This window comes from Oculina patagonica, chromosome 1 (genome assembly GCF_052425735.1).
Source record: "Oculina patagonica isolate OP01 chromosome 1, crgOcupat, whole genome shotgun sequence".
Classification (NCBI taxonomy): Eukaryota; Metazoa; Cnidaria; class Anthozoa; order Scleractinia; family Oculinidae; genus Oculina; species Oculina patagonica.
The window spans coordinates 24080952-24097228 of NC_135758.1; the positions used below are offsets into that span (position 1 = coordinate 24080952).

Genomic DNA, 16277 nt, shown 5'->3' on the forward strand with positions numbered 1-16277 from the left:
TTTCCTTCGAAGGTCATCGGTTACCAGGCAACGAATCCATTTAATAGTGAAACAGATAGTTAGTTAGTGAAAGGTAAGTTACTTTGATTGAGTTGCGTAGCAACTGAGAGCTAAATTGAATATAAAGCATCATTCACCTGCTCGTTCAGCCGTGAATCAATGGCCGACGCGTCAACGGGGGGTCGCATGACGGCACGCGAAAGTTTGCATTTAAAACTATTCCGGAAGAGCTCCAGAAGTTTCTTTACAAAAGAAGAAGATGAACCTGGACCTGGTACAGGCCTTCATGTCCTATGACAGTAGCAGAAATCTCTTTAAAGCTCTCATTGGAGCCTTACAGAAAGCAGACCCAGCGGTCGCTCTTCTTGCAATGGAAGGTCTGTACCGAGTTGAAGGCGACGTAAAGAGAGGTCAGTTCCAGTGTGATGCTTCTGACTTAGAAAGTATCCGAGCCATTCTGCGAAAATGGCGTTGCGAGTCTCCGGGATATTTAGAACCCACTATGAAGTTTCTTAAACGTCTCACAATCTTCAAAACTCTCGACGTTCCCCTGTTTATCGATAACTACGGAACAAAAAAGCTATTGAGCAGCTATGTAGAGGCTGGAGAGGGAATCGAAGACATCAAAATTAACGGAGAGACGCCGATATTTCACGACACTCATTCGATGGAAGCGCAAAAGATATGCGAGGAAAAGAAGTTCAAACCAAGTGATAAAAACATTATCGACGGAGTCTGGTTTGGACTTGACAGTCCTGGGTACAGCGTGTATGGCAGCAAAAGGTTCAAAACGACGCTGTCTGAGATAGGCGTAACGGGGCTACGTCAAGGCGAAATTGTCGCTTACAGGAACGAGATCAATGTGATCCTCTACGCTGAAGGTCATGATTTTGGTGATGATGCTGCTTATGTTACGGGCTTGGAAGGTTTAAAGAAACCAACCGATGCCGCTGTGAAGAAAAAGAATTCTAAGGGATATGTTAAGGTTACTATATTTGTGCCACTACGATTCTTACCATCCAAAAAAGAATTTGAGACAGTCTTTAGCGAACCTATTAAAGTTACCCACTGGGGTTTCTGTGTCAGAGCGTCCCGAAGGAAAGGTTCACACGACGCTTGCAAGGAACTGACGACTACACTGTAGTTGGCAAAAAACTGTCGATATCGCTTAAAAGAGCCCATTAGATAAGGCAAACTTGCCACGTTTTAGGATTATTTGCTAAAAACGTAAGAAAATATAGCGAAGAACAGATGATAAAATAGAAATAATAATAATATGCATATTGAATATGGCTACAAGCTGAAGAGGTCTATTTAACGGTCTTCGCTGACGTCATTGTTTACATTTTGCCTCATTAGCATACGACTTTGCTGCTATATCCAAAATAACTCCAGAATTTTTAAAGAGCTTAGTAAACTTAATAATCGGCGTTAAGCTTTTAAAAAACTGCAGAATTTCTGGGTGGCAGAATATATATAACATTTCAAACTGAACAGTAAATAGTACTCACTTATAAAATAACTTACTAATAAACTTTGTTTGATGTTTGTTACCTTTTGGCTTTATTTAAACCCATGAGACTGGAACACAACAACGAAGGACGGATAACATTATTCAACAGATAAATCGCTATCCACTGGTTAGTGATTTCTTCTGTTGATAGCGTTATCTGCTCTTTGAACAACTGAGCCCAGAGTGTCAAATATTGTAATGTGCTCATCTTTTTGAAGCGAATATACACCTTCAAAATCTATCTACAGTAGCGAATTTGGAAAGCTGACGTTTCAGCGTTAGCAGCTCTTCAGGCAGGAAAAAAACAGAGTCAAATTCTACTTTACGGTACGGGTCCAACAATTTTTTTCCCAACAGAAAAACCCTTTATTTTAATATATGCCAGCGCGCCAAGCATTTTTCATCTTTCTAAAGAAGGAAAACTTGATGTACAAGTCGAGATATTGGTCCAACATAAAATTCATAAAATTGGAAGTCCCGCGAAGAAAACAGCTCTGGATTGCTAGAAATTTCACTTACACACGAAACAAACATTTAAAAACAAGAAAACATATTGAATATTTCATTATTACCACATAGGGCAGAATGCATGGACATCATTAATTATTCATAATCAGCGAAGCGGCAAATTTGAACGCGAGCGCGCCCACAATTAGAGAATAAAGGGCCAAAATCGGCCCAGTAGCGTTGATAAAACTCGTTTCTCTTATTTTAAAAAGTAAATATCTTCCAATGCACGCGCGGATTTTTGAAGATGAATGTTGTATCTACATTTTAAGGCTAAAACGAAGAAGATTGAGCAAGCATAAGGCATGTTCTTTTGCACTTGAAAATACAGTAAAATTGGCCTTTTTTCGTATGGAAGCCGTTTTTGAAAGCGAATTTCTAAAAATCTTTACTGAATTTTTAAAATGCACGCACGGAATATAAAACTTTTATCTTTTCTTTACAAGAATCCGGTTAAAGTTTTAAGATTGGTGAACGGGAACCACTGTTCTTTTCGGTTTGAAAACTACTAGTTGGATTTGCGTTTGAAAATGGCGCGTTTCAACCGAGTAGGCTATTGTTTTAAGCCTTCGATTGAATAACAATAGTTTCCAAGAGAAAAACAATACCTATTGAAAGCAGGCACTCAAGTGGAAAATGTTTTACACTTCGCGCGAATTTTAAAACTGAACCAAGTGCACCAGCTGACTCATTCGAATCGCCGACCGCAATGGAGACCTTTGAAATCGTTAGTGATCGGGAGCTCTTTTCAGAGCTCTTTGACAACCCGATCAATCCGCTACTAATCAATATGGTTCCTCCATTCGTTGACGAGAACAACCCGATGTTTTACCTCCAAATAAACGGCGAAGCAGTGTTAAAATGGCGAGATGTTTACGGACGTCCACGGACAGTGTTCGACCTGCTTCAACGGAGCATCTTGCCGCTTGGATATGGGTTGAAACCGTCTGCTCAAGAAAGAGTAGGGAATGCACTTCGCGAGAGTGTTAGGCGGTTTCTGAAAAAAATCGGAAACACTAAAGACGGCAAAAAGAGAAAAAGTTTAAAAGCAGAGACCTGGATAAAGCTCGCTATAACACCAGAGGAGATCGAGCGGACTCCCTTCGACGTTATGGTTGAGAACGTGGAAGAAAAAAAAGAAAAAGTGAAGATCAAGACAATGGGGAGCAAAAAAAGAAGAAGACCAATTAAATAATTATAAATAAATAAATAATCGAAAATCTCGCGAGCGGCATGAGACGAAGGTGCGAATTTGTCTTCCCGCACCTTCCTTTCCTGTCACACGCTTTATGAAACAGGGTCCTCTATACTTTAACGTGAATCGTCATTGAGGTTTTTTTGTAGCGAAACGTGATTTGCGCTTTTGAGATAAGTGATTTCCAATTTTAAGATCTTTTCACGTGCGCGCGATTTTTAGCATTTAGAACGTTGCCCGTAAAAGAAGACTTAAATTGTTTCAGCAAGTTTTGTCAGCTATTTTGCCGCTTGCGCGATCTTGACAGGCACAATATCCGGTCTTACACTTTCAGTCCAGAGCGTAACAGTCTAAACAGGATTTGCTATGATTTGTGCGTAAAGGGTAAAAACATTTTTTGAACCATTCGTGGCGCGTGAATAAACAAATTTTTTACGTGATTCATTCTTGCAAAGAGGTATAGAAGACCCTTAAACGAACAAATAGAAACGTCTCCACTTTTGGAAAACTTGTTTGTAGTCAATCAAAGATATGATTGGTAACTATTTCATTATATTAAAAAAAATATTATCATTGGTCATTGCTTTATTTTATTTGTGGCTTCTAAAGAAGCCGTTTGTTTGATCGTCCTGCTTGTACTTCGTCAAACGGGTCCAGCAAGGTATTTCTTTCTGAAGACAATGCGAAGGCGTTCCACTGGACGCGAAACTTTTTTCTCGCCGTGGTAAAAGGAAGGTGACTTCGACAGCAGCAGGCGGAAAGTCAGCTGTATGATCCGGCAGCGGCTCCCATTCGCGTTAATTGTCCGTTCCACGTACGGACCCAGTCCAGCGTCTTCTAATTCTTGATCGCTGATTTCTGTTGGTTTCAACTGAATTTGGGCTGGCATGTGCGGGAACAGGAAACGGATCACGTCATGACGAATTTCGATCGATTCCTCGTGTTGTAAGGGAACCTTAATTCCCCGCTCAAACACGAGAGCAATCCTTTCACGGGCAGCTTCCACGCGTACTGGATCGGGGTCCGGACTTTCGAAGGCTTCTATAAGCTCCGGGGGTAGGTGAGCTTTGGGTTCCCATGTGTTTTCGCTGGCGCAGTATCCTAACCACTTGACCATGAAGAGAGGTTTGCCATTTCGGAACTTCTTGGCAACTATGCGTTCAGCTTGATAAACACCAAGAACGTCGGGTTTTTTATCGCACATAATGCCGGCCCGTGAGATCGCGAAAGAGTCTAGGCTCTTGTAAAAGCCCTGAGCTGGACGGCAACGTTTCTCCATGTGGAAAAATTTCGAATGGTTGAAAACTGAATAAAACTCTTAATTTATACTGTCTAATTCGCCGCAAAGACCTGCCGACGGATCGAAATGCACCAATGGATATCAAGTATTAGACAAAAGATTTTTTCCAGCCAACCGTTGGCGACAATCGTGAATACATTAACTTTTAACAATCTTTGCGCGGAAAACCCAAAACGCTTCGCGATCATGACTGGCCTTTGCTCATAATTAAGTTTAAACGCGCAGAGACGGGACATCGTTTCAAGCATAATACTAATCGCTGCGATTTGATCAGTGATCGAACCACTTCTTTTGTCCGCGCGTTTAAAGCATGCTTGCATTTAGCAATCATTATTTAAATTCACTCACCGGCTGTTCTGGATACACGAAAGTTTAAAAGCATCCTAAGACCGAACAAATAGGTTGTTAATAGTTCGTTTTCGCTAATTCGCTTCCGCGCGTAAACTGCAGGCAGTGGAAGAATTTTTTTTTATTTACGACACAATTGTCTTGCTCGCGCGCGCAGACCCGGGGCGCAGAAACAATGAAAATTAGTGTTACAACGAAATCTCCTTAAGGCAAATGCAAATCCATTACGCGAAAATTAGTTAATGCGTGGATGTTTGACTTTTGCGAAACGAACAAAAAATACACGCGTGCAGCATGTGAGTTGATACGATATTTAAATAACAAAAGCTCGTTGAGCTCGGTGAAACAAAGAGAGGAACAAAAGGCGGCAAGTTCATTGTTTAGTTTGCCGCCTCATCATGAGATAATGAATATGGTCGCGCGTTCTTAGCAACCAATGAAAAGAGCTCATTCGAAGCATCTATGAATATTAACAAGCGTCATGACAGACCTATACACTTTTCTCAACTGTAAGTAAATGTCCTGAGAACAATAGGCATTTCTCGCTATGAGGTTTCTTAATGTCTAACTCTTCCACCACCCACCAGACCTAAAAGACCATTGACCCGTAAAGAAGATGAGAAAAATATGAAACGGCAAATATGGTACGATTTTCAAAATTCAGTGGGTTGAATCATTTTGAAAGTCGCCCATTTATTCCATTTAGTTCCTGTTCTCGGCTCATGGGAGGTCATGGGACAAAATAGGTATAAAGTGGGTTCTCGTAGCATACTGTGAATATCACATCCTTACTCGGTCTTTATGTGTTTATGTGTTTTTGTATACACACTCTACTAGGGATGCAAGTCCATCGCTATAAAGCTCTCCATTCATTTTACGGGTTTTTGTGCAGATATTACACTGCAAACGCTTGCTGTGTAGCTGAGAACGAACATGGACTGAATTAATTGTTTAACTGACAAAATAAGGCAGAATCTCATGGAGAATTAACAGCAAATTCAGAAACAGAATCGTTGCGGTGGAACAAAGCCTAAACTGGAAATGATCAAACGCAATCTGGGGAGAACGAAAACATCTTTTAATTTTGTATACTGTAAAGTATTACAAGTCTGTTGAGATAAAATTAAAGTATTTTCATACCATTACACTGCGCGTTATTACAAAATACCCTTAAGGAGGATTTCCACTGACGCGTAATTTTTTACGTGCGTGAAAAAATACAGAGACAATGTATGAATGACTTACGTAAACGTGTACGTAATGGTGGATTTCCACTGACGCGTAATATTTTACGTGCGTGAAAAAATTAGAGACAATGTATGAACGGCTTGCGTAAACGTGTACGCAAGCCCTTCATATATTGTCTCTAAATTTTTTACGCACGTAAAAAATTACGCGTCAGTGGAAATCCACCATAAGTCATTCATACCTTGTCTCTAAATTTTTTCACGCACGTAAAAAATTACGCGTCAGTGGAAATCTACCATTATTTATAACGACATAGCGTTTTTGTCTTTACGGTTAACCCCGCCTTACAAAAAATGGCGGTTTTGTCACAAACAAGCATGGACACCAATCATTTTTTACATAATTGAAGATTAGAAATCATCATCCTTTTATAGGATTAGTTTGGAAAAATTGGAAACACAAGCAAACACAGTTCAAATACGTCTTGACATTGCAAGGAACTATGAGCTGCTTGATCAATTTCACACGTTTTGTTCTATATTTTGAAACAATAAATTAAAATGTTAAATCTGGGATAGTTTGAGAAAACTTTCGCGTCTACCTTAATTTCAAGGATTACCGTACCCAAATTCGCAAGTAGCCAATCAGAAGAGCGATCTACTGTCCTGATATCCTACGATATCAAGTCACTGACCTGATATGCCACCATATCATGCTCACTTTGAAGTAAAGAAGTGTTACTGTACGATGATTTGAAAAGAGTTTTACCAATAAAACAGAACTTCGTAAATTAAATTTAGCGGTGTTTAGCTGTCGTAAAAAGAGAAAAACTTTCCCGCCAAACCTAAAATTGAGCGCGCTCGCCAATTGCGCGATGTTCGCGACGAGTACTGAAACATTCAGACTAAAGCAATGGAGTCGGAGTTTCCAAATTTTTCGCTAAATTTGGATTTTGAAAATGTAGAGAATAAAACTCCAAACAAACGAGTAAAACAATGTGAGAAGAGAACTTGAAGTGTTGAAGACCAAAAAAAGTATCAATACAAGCAGGTCAATACATTTAAAACTACGTACCTGGCAAGCATGGCTTCAACAGAGCGAATAATATCACCGGATGTTCGGCTGAATTTGGGTACGGTAAATACCTAATCGTACCTTTTTGGTACGCTTTGGCGGCATATCAGGCTCGTTTGGTCTCGCCATGGGTATTTTGGCTCGACTGCGTCTCGCCAAAATACGAACCATGGCTCGACCAAACTCGCCTGATATGCCGCCGAAGCGTACCAAAAAGGTACGATTAGGTATAAAAACAACTTTTTTTTGTCTTTTGTTACAGCATGAGTAACTCATTATGTATTAAATAGTACTTATTGAGAATATTGCGGAGTGGTTTTAAACAGTAAGAGTGTTCAAAATCTGATTTCTTACTACGAGAGATGACGAGACGAACTAGAAGTTATTGTCATTAGGTATCCAAAATTCTTATCGATCTCAAAATTAATACAGTCGAAGCTCTCTTAACGGACACTCTCGTAAGCGGACAGCTCTACTAACGGCCGCCTTGTTTGAAACCCCGTTTTAACTCCCATACAAACTCTGTATTTTTACATTCTCGTAAGCGGACATTCCCGTAAGCGGCCGCGGACACTTTCAGAGATTACGACTAGACTTTTTCTTTGTTTTTAAGCTCCCATAAGCGGACACCCCCAAAGAAAAAATCCTATTAACAACCTCTGTATCTTGTTTTTATCAATCAACTTTACATCGCCGTTTGTCACAATGATTTTACAGTAATTACAGTGCCATATTTCAGTGTTTGTTTTGTCGACATCCACGTCCGGTTACATTTCAAAACACCCTCACATGCATATTAGCATTATGTTAGCTGGGCAAGCTCCCGTAAGCGGCCATCTATCCCATACACCTCTTGTGGCCGCTTACGAGAACCATTCTGGTAAGCGGCCAGCTCCAGTTGCCGACACTTTTTTCGCGTCCCGAGGGTGTCCGGTTACGAGAGCTTCGACTGTATTAAAATATCAAATGTAAGAAATCAGTCAGGACTAACAGCGAGGAACGCGCGAGTTGTAAGAGGTGCGCGCGAGAAAATTGAGTGATTCTCTCACGCACGCTTAAAAACATGATTTCTCGGTCATCAAAACTTGTAGCCACAGAAAGAAAATCCGATTTGAACCAAAACGAATCAAATCTTCGTAAATAATTGACTAAAGAAATTGCAAAACTGAGGTTATGGGGCTTCATACATATTTACAAAGAGGATCTCGATTTTTCCCCTCAAAAACGTTTGCCTAATACTCGGACAAATGTTCGCTGCCCTTGAGTAGTATCCGTTTGTTTGCATACTCCAACTCGTCTGTTCCAACAGTATTCAGAATTTCTTTCTTCACAAACTTCTTGTCGGCCACATCGGCGAGCAGGTGATGAGGGTTGACTTCTCTGCTCTTCAGGTCCGTGTAACTGGCGAGGACGGGCTGCCGTGGTACGTCGCTGTTGTATTGGTGGCAGTGTTGTTACAGCTCTGTTACTGCATTCGTTTCTTCTTTTTGGTGAGCCTGTTTCTTCTAGTTGTATGTTCTGCTGCAAGTATATGGACGACCTGATGGTTTGACGGCTGGTCCGCTTTTCGTTTCTGTCTTGAACTCGGTGAGGTGAACAGGCGCCTAGAGTGTTTGCGTTGGGGGAATTACTTGCTTGGTAGTGTGCATGTGGATAGCCTCGAGGGTTTGCTTGGTTGGGTGGATGGCTTGCTTGGTTGTGTGAATGGTCTCGAGGGTTTTCTTGGTTGGGTGAATGGCTTGCTTGGTTTGTGTGTGAATGGTCTCGAGGGTTTGCTTGGTTGGGTGAACGGCTTGCTAGGTAGTGTGAACGGTCTCCAGGGTTTGCTTGGTTGGATGACTGGCTTGCTGTGTGGTGGTAGTGTAAAGGTCCTCGACGACTTGCTTGGTCGGATGAATGGCTTGTTTGGTAGTGTGGACGGTTCCGAGACTGTTTTCCTTCCTGTGCCATCCCCTCTCGCCGCATTCGAATTCTTTTCTCGTCTTTTTGTGGTGGGCTCATTTTATCGCATGCCGATCTGTATGGTTCAGCATTTCCTGCCTTCATTCTGTAGAGATGTTGATTATGTAACCGGCCGGTTCGAGCGTCGCCATTATCAAAAGGGTAGAACTCTTCGTCCGAAGAGCTCTCGACTGCCTCGCTTACGCAGAACTCCGTTGGTGTTTCAACAATTGGAAAATGCAAACCTTTACTCTTTTCAGGATAACGAAAGTCCCCTTCGTCCTCCGTGAGCGAGTAAGAAATCCGCGATTCGCGGGTTTTAGTAGAACGCCGAGTTTGCGTCTTACGTAATGGCCAGTCTCTTTCAGTTTGAAGAGTTTCCATTGTGTGTTTTCGTTCATTGACCACTGGTGGTGCCGAAGACGGTTCGTTGGAGGCACGCGGAGTTTCTTCGAATTCTGAAACGGTCTGGTGTAAATTCCACATGAACTCTTTCCTCATTTTGAAAATCTCACATAATTCCATCATCGATGGAGGTTGTCGATTTGCTCGCATCTTTGCCAATGTTCAGTGACTGAGGTAATCGAGGGAGATTATTATTTAATTATGTAAGAAATTGCGAGATTCTTGGGTACACGCCCTAAATTATATCTTAATTAGGATAATGATATCGGTAATTTTGCGGGTAGATTGTGCCACCGAAAACAATAATTAAGGCGAAAATTAATCGAACAGGGAAAAATAAACATGAAATGTGAGTGAAATTCACTCCAATTACAAACAAAAAGTGATGTTTTCCTGCATGAAAAAAGAGTATATATTTTCATGTTATTTGGGTGCTTGCAGTTTCTAAGCAACAGAAAATTGTAGCAAAAATAGCTACAAGAGACATGCCGGCCAAAGGAGCCGCACATTTGCCGGCATCTTTCTTGAATAACACAAAGCAGCTACTGCAAGTTAGAGAGAAAACTGGGATCGAATGTAATTATTGTTCCTTACCAGTATTGTGTGAAATCACGTTTGAAGCAACCATGAAGCAAATTAAGTCAAGTATAGCGCTTCACGGATTTTGAAATAGTCAACCTCGTTCCCAGGGCTTTTCCCTTTTAACCGCCCCTTCCAAATTTCCAAGGGAAAAGCCCTGGGTACGAGGTTGTGTAATAGCAATTCAGCACAAAAGAGCTTTTGAATGTTGAGTTTCCTCGAAAAAAAAAAATTGCGAATTTATTGGAGCAAGAGTGATGAAAAGAGAAAACAGCGAAAAAGAAATACAAAAAAATATGTTAATTACCCAAACCGAAAATCACCCTTAATTATCAGTAATTACACCTAAGCAAAAAATTAATTGCATTGTACGCTAATTACTGGCCTAATTAATTAACTTGTGAGCATGATCGACAACTTAACTCTCCTAACATTAATACATTAGGGAGCAGACTGGTGACTAAATCAGGAATGTCGTGAATGTTATCTTGATTAGTGCCATTTTCCAACAAAAAGCAAATGAAGTCAAATATAGCCGACACTCGGGGAATTCAGCTTGAAAAGGGAAACGGATAAAAAAATAAATAGCAAATTAATTGCAGCAACGAACTAGACGAACTAAACAATAATAAAAAAGAAAACACAGTAAAATCCAGAACAATCTCCACAAACGCGTACAACAATAGCATGATGGCGAGGCCGGCAGTCAAGTCTTCCCAAGTGGACTCTACTTGAATTTTGTATTTGCCTTTTTTCACGTCTTCCCGGGGTGCGTTACCTGCTAGTTAGTAACACAACAGAAAAGAAAGCATTGAAGTAGCCTGTGAACAGGCTCTTTATAGTGGGGTTTTGGGCGAAAAAAAATCGAAAAGACGAGCGCATTCTCGCGAGATCTTCTTACCCAGACTGCGCTTCGCTCGCCGATTTTTTGTTCGCCCTGTACGACACTAGGACCACTAGGAAGCCTGTTCAAGAAGTTTTGTTGGAACTACTTGTTTCAAACCGGAGTTCATAGTTTCCCTATATTAACCTAAACTAAGTGCTTTGGTTTGACCTGTTTTGCGTATAGTGCGCAACAGAAGAGGAATATAAGCGTTCGTCTCCAATTTAAACCTGATCGACCTGCCCAAGACAAACGGAATGCAAACAGAACGACTTAATTAGACTAACAACAGACGGATCGAAACTGACCAATTACTGTTGACAAACTTAACACGAGTCTTACAGCCAATAACACTGTCACTCATTGGCCTAAATCTGCGAGTCATTTCACTCAGTTCCTAATATGGTCAACTTACTTCCTGACAGGAAGAGAAAGGAAAGGCCTAGATCTCTCCAAAACGTATTTAACAAGGAATATATTCCTACCCCCTATTGTTTGCCCTATAGAACGGTACCACCTTATGCTCTCTATGCAGAACATAGTTTCCTCTGTTTTCGCATTTCGTATTTTTAGATGTTTTAAAACGGTAAAAATTATGTATAAGGTTCACTGATTTCTGCTAAAAATATCAGGTAAGAAATTCTCTGCTAAAATCTGAGGGATGTCATCAGGGCGGGAAACATATAATTGCATTTTTAGTTTTCCATCCTTTTTTCGGTGAGGCGACGAGAAAATTTACAGGTCGGCTACAGTCCTCAATAATCCAGAAAATCAATTTCAGGAAAGTTATTTGACGCCGAAATCGTCTAAGATTTGCGCACAAATTCTCTATTCTGCACTACGTTGACAATATGATCGATATTATCAAATATACTTTTCACTAATTATACAAGGCTGAGGATTACCAGAAAGATTGATGAGACTCTCGAGCAGCATCTAACCCGTTAACGGTCACGAACAGTACGTACATTTGACTCAAAAGAGACATCCAGACTTCCTTCTTGTAGCTTCAAACAGGGTTCTGTCGAACATGTGTTATGGTTTGTATTCTGACACTTCAATCGCTTGGATAATCCTGACTGTCCCGCAGGCAGCTATTGTGGGTTCCCTGTGGCAAAAAGAAGCCAACTAAATTTCAACGAAATCGAAGGAACGATCAGAAAACCATTCTTAGACTGGACATTGTTGCTTTCTGCCACTGTTTATAATAGTTTCAATGGTACGGTTTTTTAAATACTCCCAAATGTACGCGTTCAGATATTAAAACCTACAACAGAGCTCCGCAGGTCTACGTTAAAAATTTATCGCTTGAGAAGTACGGGATTAGCATAACTATAGAGTCTGAATTAAGGCATATAGAAAACTGTGCGTATATGGAAAGCTGTATTTTCTAGCTGGCCGAATCGAATCGATAATTTTCGATTGATTTATGTTTTTGCCCGAAAAATTAGAACGGCCTACAAAAAATTACAAATGTGGCGCGTTTAATATACGTGGCGGGAAAGATGATGACGTCATGCTAAACCGCGGGCTCAAGTTCGAGTCGCATGACTCTCATCGGTCCCTCGCGAGTCCCTCGCATCTTTTTGTTTTGAACAGAAAGCAATGGCTCCTAACTGTGTAACACCAAATTAATACCTGATTAGATTCCCTTTTGGATTGAAAATCAATTACTTCGCCTAACAATCATGGTGTTTGAGTCGTACGTGGTCGAGCTTCTGAACAAATACGCCGGGCAGTACTTGGAGAATCTTGATACCTCGCAGTTGCGGCTTGGGATTTGGGGAGGTGGGTCACAAGTTCATACAGTGCTGTTTGCAAGTTCTTTCAGTTCTGTAATCGTGCTTGAATTTTTTATTTAAACTTCTGTGTGTCTTATTGTCTAAAACAATGGTGTGTTTACGTTTGCAGGAGACGCTCAACTGGAAAATTTGATTCTAAAGGAGAGCGCCTTAGTAAGTATATTTTTCCGTTTATAGTTGCAGTCTGGTGTGTTTTAGTGGAGTCTGTGGTTTCCGGTTAATATTAAAAGTTGTAGAAGCCACTGCACAGAATAACCACGCTGCCAGAAATCCGAAAGGATTTGACTATCGTTTGGAATTGTCTAGACAAATTATGTCAGTTTGTGGGTTCCACTGTTATATAAACCCACACGTTTTGTGCTTGATAAGGCATGTCTGCCACACTCCAACACGATCGTGTGCTAGATTATTCCAAGAAATTAAATAATAACCTTATTGTTAAATTAAAGCAAAATATACGTTGCTTTTGCAACCGATTGAAGAAAGTTGACACATATTAGGCTACCTGTTCATTCTCACTTGTTTAATAGCTCTGTGTGCAAATAACCTGTTATTTTACCTCGAGTGATTACGAAAGCTCTACTTGGTATTTAAGCTTATATTTTACGGGAATTTCTGGGAATTTCAGCTATAAATTTTCGCTGAGCCATTTTAATTTGCATTTTATTTTTTCTTGAGCGTTGTCTGGCGTTAAAAGCTTAAATCACTTCACCCAAATAGAAAAAAAATAAAATGCAAATTATAAAATGGCGCTAATAAATAACTGGTCAGGAGGGGAATATATTTAATACCTATTCTAATGCAATAAGTGTTGGTTTAGAAATATGTTAAATAGTTAAATTAAGTTTTATTAATATATTTTTCTTTTATGTAGAAGGAGCATTTATACTCTTGTTTGAAATTGATTGTCGTGTAATCATCAATAAAAACAGCTGTATTTTATTATGCTCGTAAGCTATTAGCTTTCATATTGCTGGCACTTATTTAGATCTCCATGGCGAGAGATCTGTGCTTTATTGATAATGTGTGGTTCCAGAAATTAAGCCAACCCACAGAAGGCTGTTAGAAATTTCTTGTGGGTTGGGAGGGGAGGGGTGGTGTCAAAAACCAAAACTTTTTAAAGGAAAATGTAAAGTGAAACTGCAATTTCCAGAGAGGTGGGGTGGGGATGGGCCCGGTAGTAGGTGTTTCTAACCAAAAAGCTTTCCGTGGAAGAGGTATGGAATTATTTCCTGAAACAACACAGTCAAGTCTTAATGGGGGACTACTCAGCAAAACATACATGTTCATACTCCATGGACTTTGATTTGGAAGGTTATTTTGTCAGAAAGAACAATTCTCTTCTTCGTGCCTTAGGCTTGGATCAGGCATCATTCCAATTAAGTTGTGCTAAGTGTGAAGAATAAAATTTGCATTAGGGCAGTTTGGTTTTGCTAGTTTAATTGGTGCAGCAGACAACAGTAAAGCTTTTCAGAAGCTGTTTTATGATGTACCGTCGCTTGCATCTAAGCGTGAACACTCGCCGTCGAAACATGATCTAATTGGGTATTAAACATGGCATGATTCGTCATCAAACGTTGAAGTTTGACAGACCGTAACGGCAACTTTCATGTCGAAAGTTCAACACATTGCGGTTGCGAAATGGCGGAAAGATTGGATATGAAGACTTCTTCCGACAAATTGATCCTGATTTCTGTAGATATGCATTTGCAGGTTCACTTGAATCACTTCTGGTGTAAAGTTTCGCCTGTATCCAGTGTTTATGGTGAGCATTTTGAGCGCGAAAGTTGCCGTTACGGTCTGCTAAACTTCAATGTTTGATGACCAATCATACCACGTTTGATACCCAATTAGATCATGTTTCGTCGGCAAGTGTTCACGCTTAGATGCAAGCGACGGTATTATTTTAATGTTTTGGTAACAGGTTTATATGGTGCACTCTTCTCATGATAATTTGCTGAGTAAACTATGATAATTTCATATTCAGATTTGAAGGAATCCTAAGGGCCTGTTTGCATGATTCTGGAACGAGTTTGGTTCCGGAATGAAGTTCGTTCTGCATTCACATGGCAGAGTTGACCAGCTCAACCTAAGGCATTTTCATTTGCGTGGATTACACATGAGATCAAAACAAGGTGGCGCATGTTTTGGACAAGATCAATACAAGATAGCGCATGGTTCATGCAGCCATGGTATTGTGCCCATTAATGGCCATAACTGCAATTTAACAAGCAATTTGACCATAGAGCTGCTTCTTTGGGCTAAACAATAAATGCGATTAACATTTTTTTCACTCTGAATTTAAACTGTGTCCTTGGTATGTGATTTCATTAGATGCAATTTCATCTCAGAACGAAATTTGTTCTGTGGTTACATGATACCAGAATGAAATGTCACTCCAGAATGAGAATCTCATACCGGAATGAAAACTAGAATGCACTCATTCCGGAATGGCTTGACTTTCGTCTTGGTATCATGTAAACAGATACAGAGAAATACTGTATATGGGGATGGAATAAACTCGTTCAGAATGAAATTCATTCCGGAATCATGTAATCAGGTCCTAAGTTTTAAGTTGTTTTATGATTGCAATATTTGCCATCCCTCCAAATCATTGCAAAGTTGACCTTACCGGTAATTCTATTAAGCTAGGCATATACAATTTGAACAACATCTCAAGTTCAGGGTTTTACTACCTAACTACTAAGTAACAAATGCCTAACATGCCTTTGGAATGGGATGGGCTGTTCTGTTCTGTGGAAAGGAACAGAGGTACATTTGTACTTAGTTTAAACAGTGATAAAAAATGTGACAAGATCCCATTTACCGGTACTAGCATTGTTTCCAGGAAGGTCATATGTTGAAAGCAAAAGATAAATAACAGCCCTCTAAGAGGTCATGTGGTTACCAATATTTACAGTCGAACTGAGGAAATAGTGAATAGCTAAAATGGGTCTGGAATGTTCATAATGTAGTAATGATAAAAGTAGTCCACCCCCCCCCCCACTCCTGCATTCAATTATTTTACAAGAAATCAGATCGACAAAAAATTGTTAAAGATTTTCTGAGATATTTTTGGTGAACGTAGTTGTCGTAGGCTTTCTTGCAAAACAAATAACCGATATTGATGTTGGCGGGTCTACTGAAATGTGTTTTTGGTTTACCTCTGGTCCTAATAAGGGGGAAAACATATTAAAAGCAACGGGTTGACCCTTTTCTGCAAAATATAACGATCTCCTTACACTCAGAGATAAATTCAGACATTGATTCCAAGCAATATAAATATAAATAACATCTCAAGTGCTGCATTTCAGACCATCTGCGTTCGTACTGTACGTAGTACACAACTCTTACCTCGATTTCGATCGATTCATCGGTTGTATTTCGCAGTTGACGATCAAGATCAATAGACATTCTATTATTACTGCCTTCTTGTCGTGTAGGCCAAATTCAAATTTGCGGGGGGATTGGGTAATAACCTTGACACGCATTCTACCAAAATTTGTGGCGATCGGACGAAGAATAAATTTTTGGTAATTTGT

The 16277-nt window shown here is 40.1% G+C and overlaps 2 protein-coding genes across 2 annotated transcripts in view; both read left to right on the forward strand.

Moving 5' to 3' along the window:
• Positions 1 to 231: 231 nt before the first annotated feature.
• Positions 232 to 1549, forward strand: LOC144643394 (uncharacterized). The gene has a single exon (XM_078502619.1). It carries the CDS (start codon positions 260 to 262, stop codon positions 1142 to 1144), a length of 885 nt encoding a protein of 294 aa, XP_078358745.1. The 5' UTR covers positions 232 to 259; the 3' UTR covers positions 1145 to 1549.
• A 10954-nt stretch (positions 1550 to 12503) lies between these two features.
• The window catches only part of LOC144642038 (intermembrane lipid transfer protein VPS13A-like), a 99389-nt gene continuing 95615 nt past the window's right edge, over positions 12504 to 16277 (forward strand). The window contains exons 1-2 of the mRNA XM_078501039.1: positions 12504 to 12721; positions 12845 to 12888. Coding sequence (XP_078357165.1) covers positions 12622 to 12721; positions 12845 to 12888 — 144 coding nt within the window. The 5' untranslated portion in view covers positions 12504 to 12621. The remainder of the gene's footprint in view (positions 12722 to 12844; positions 12889 to 16277) is intronic.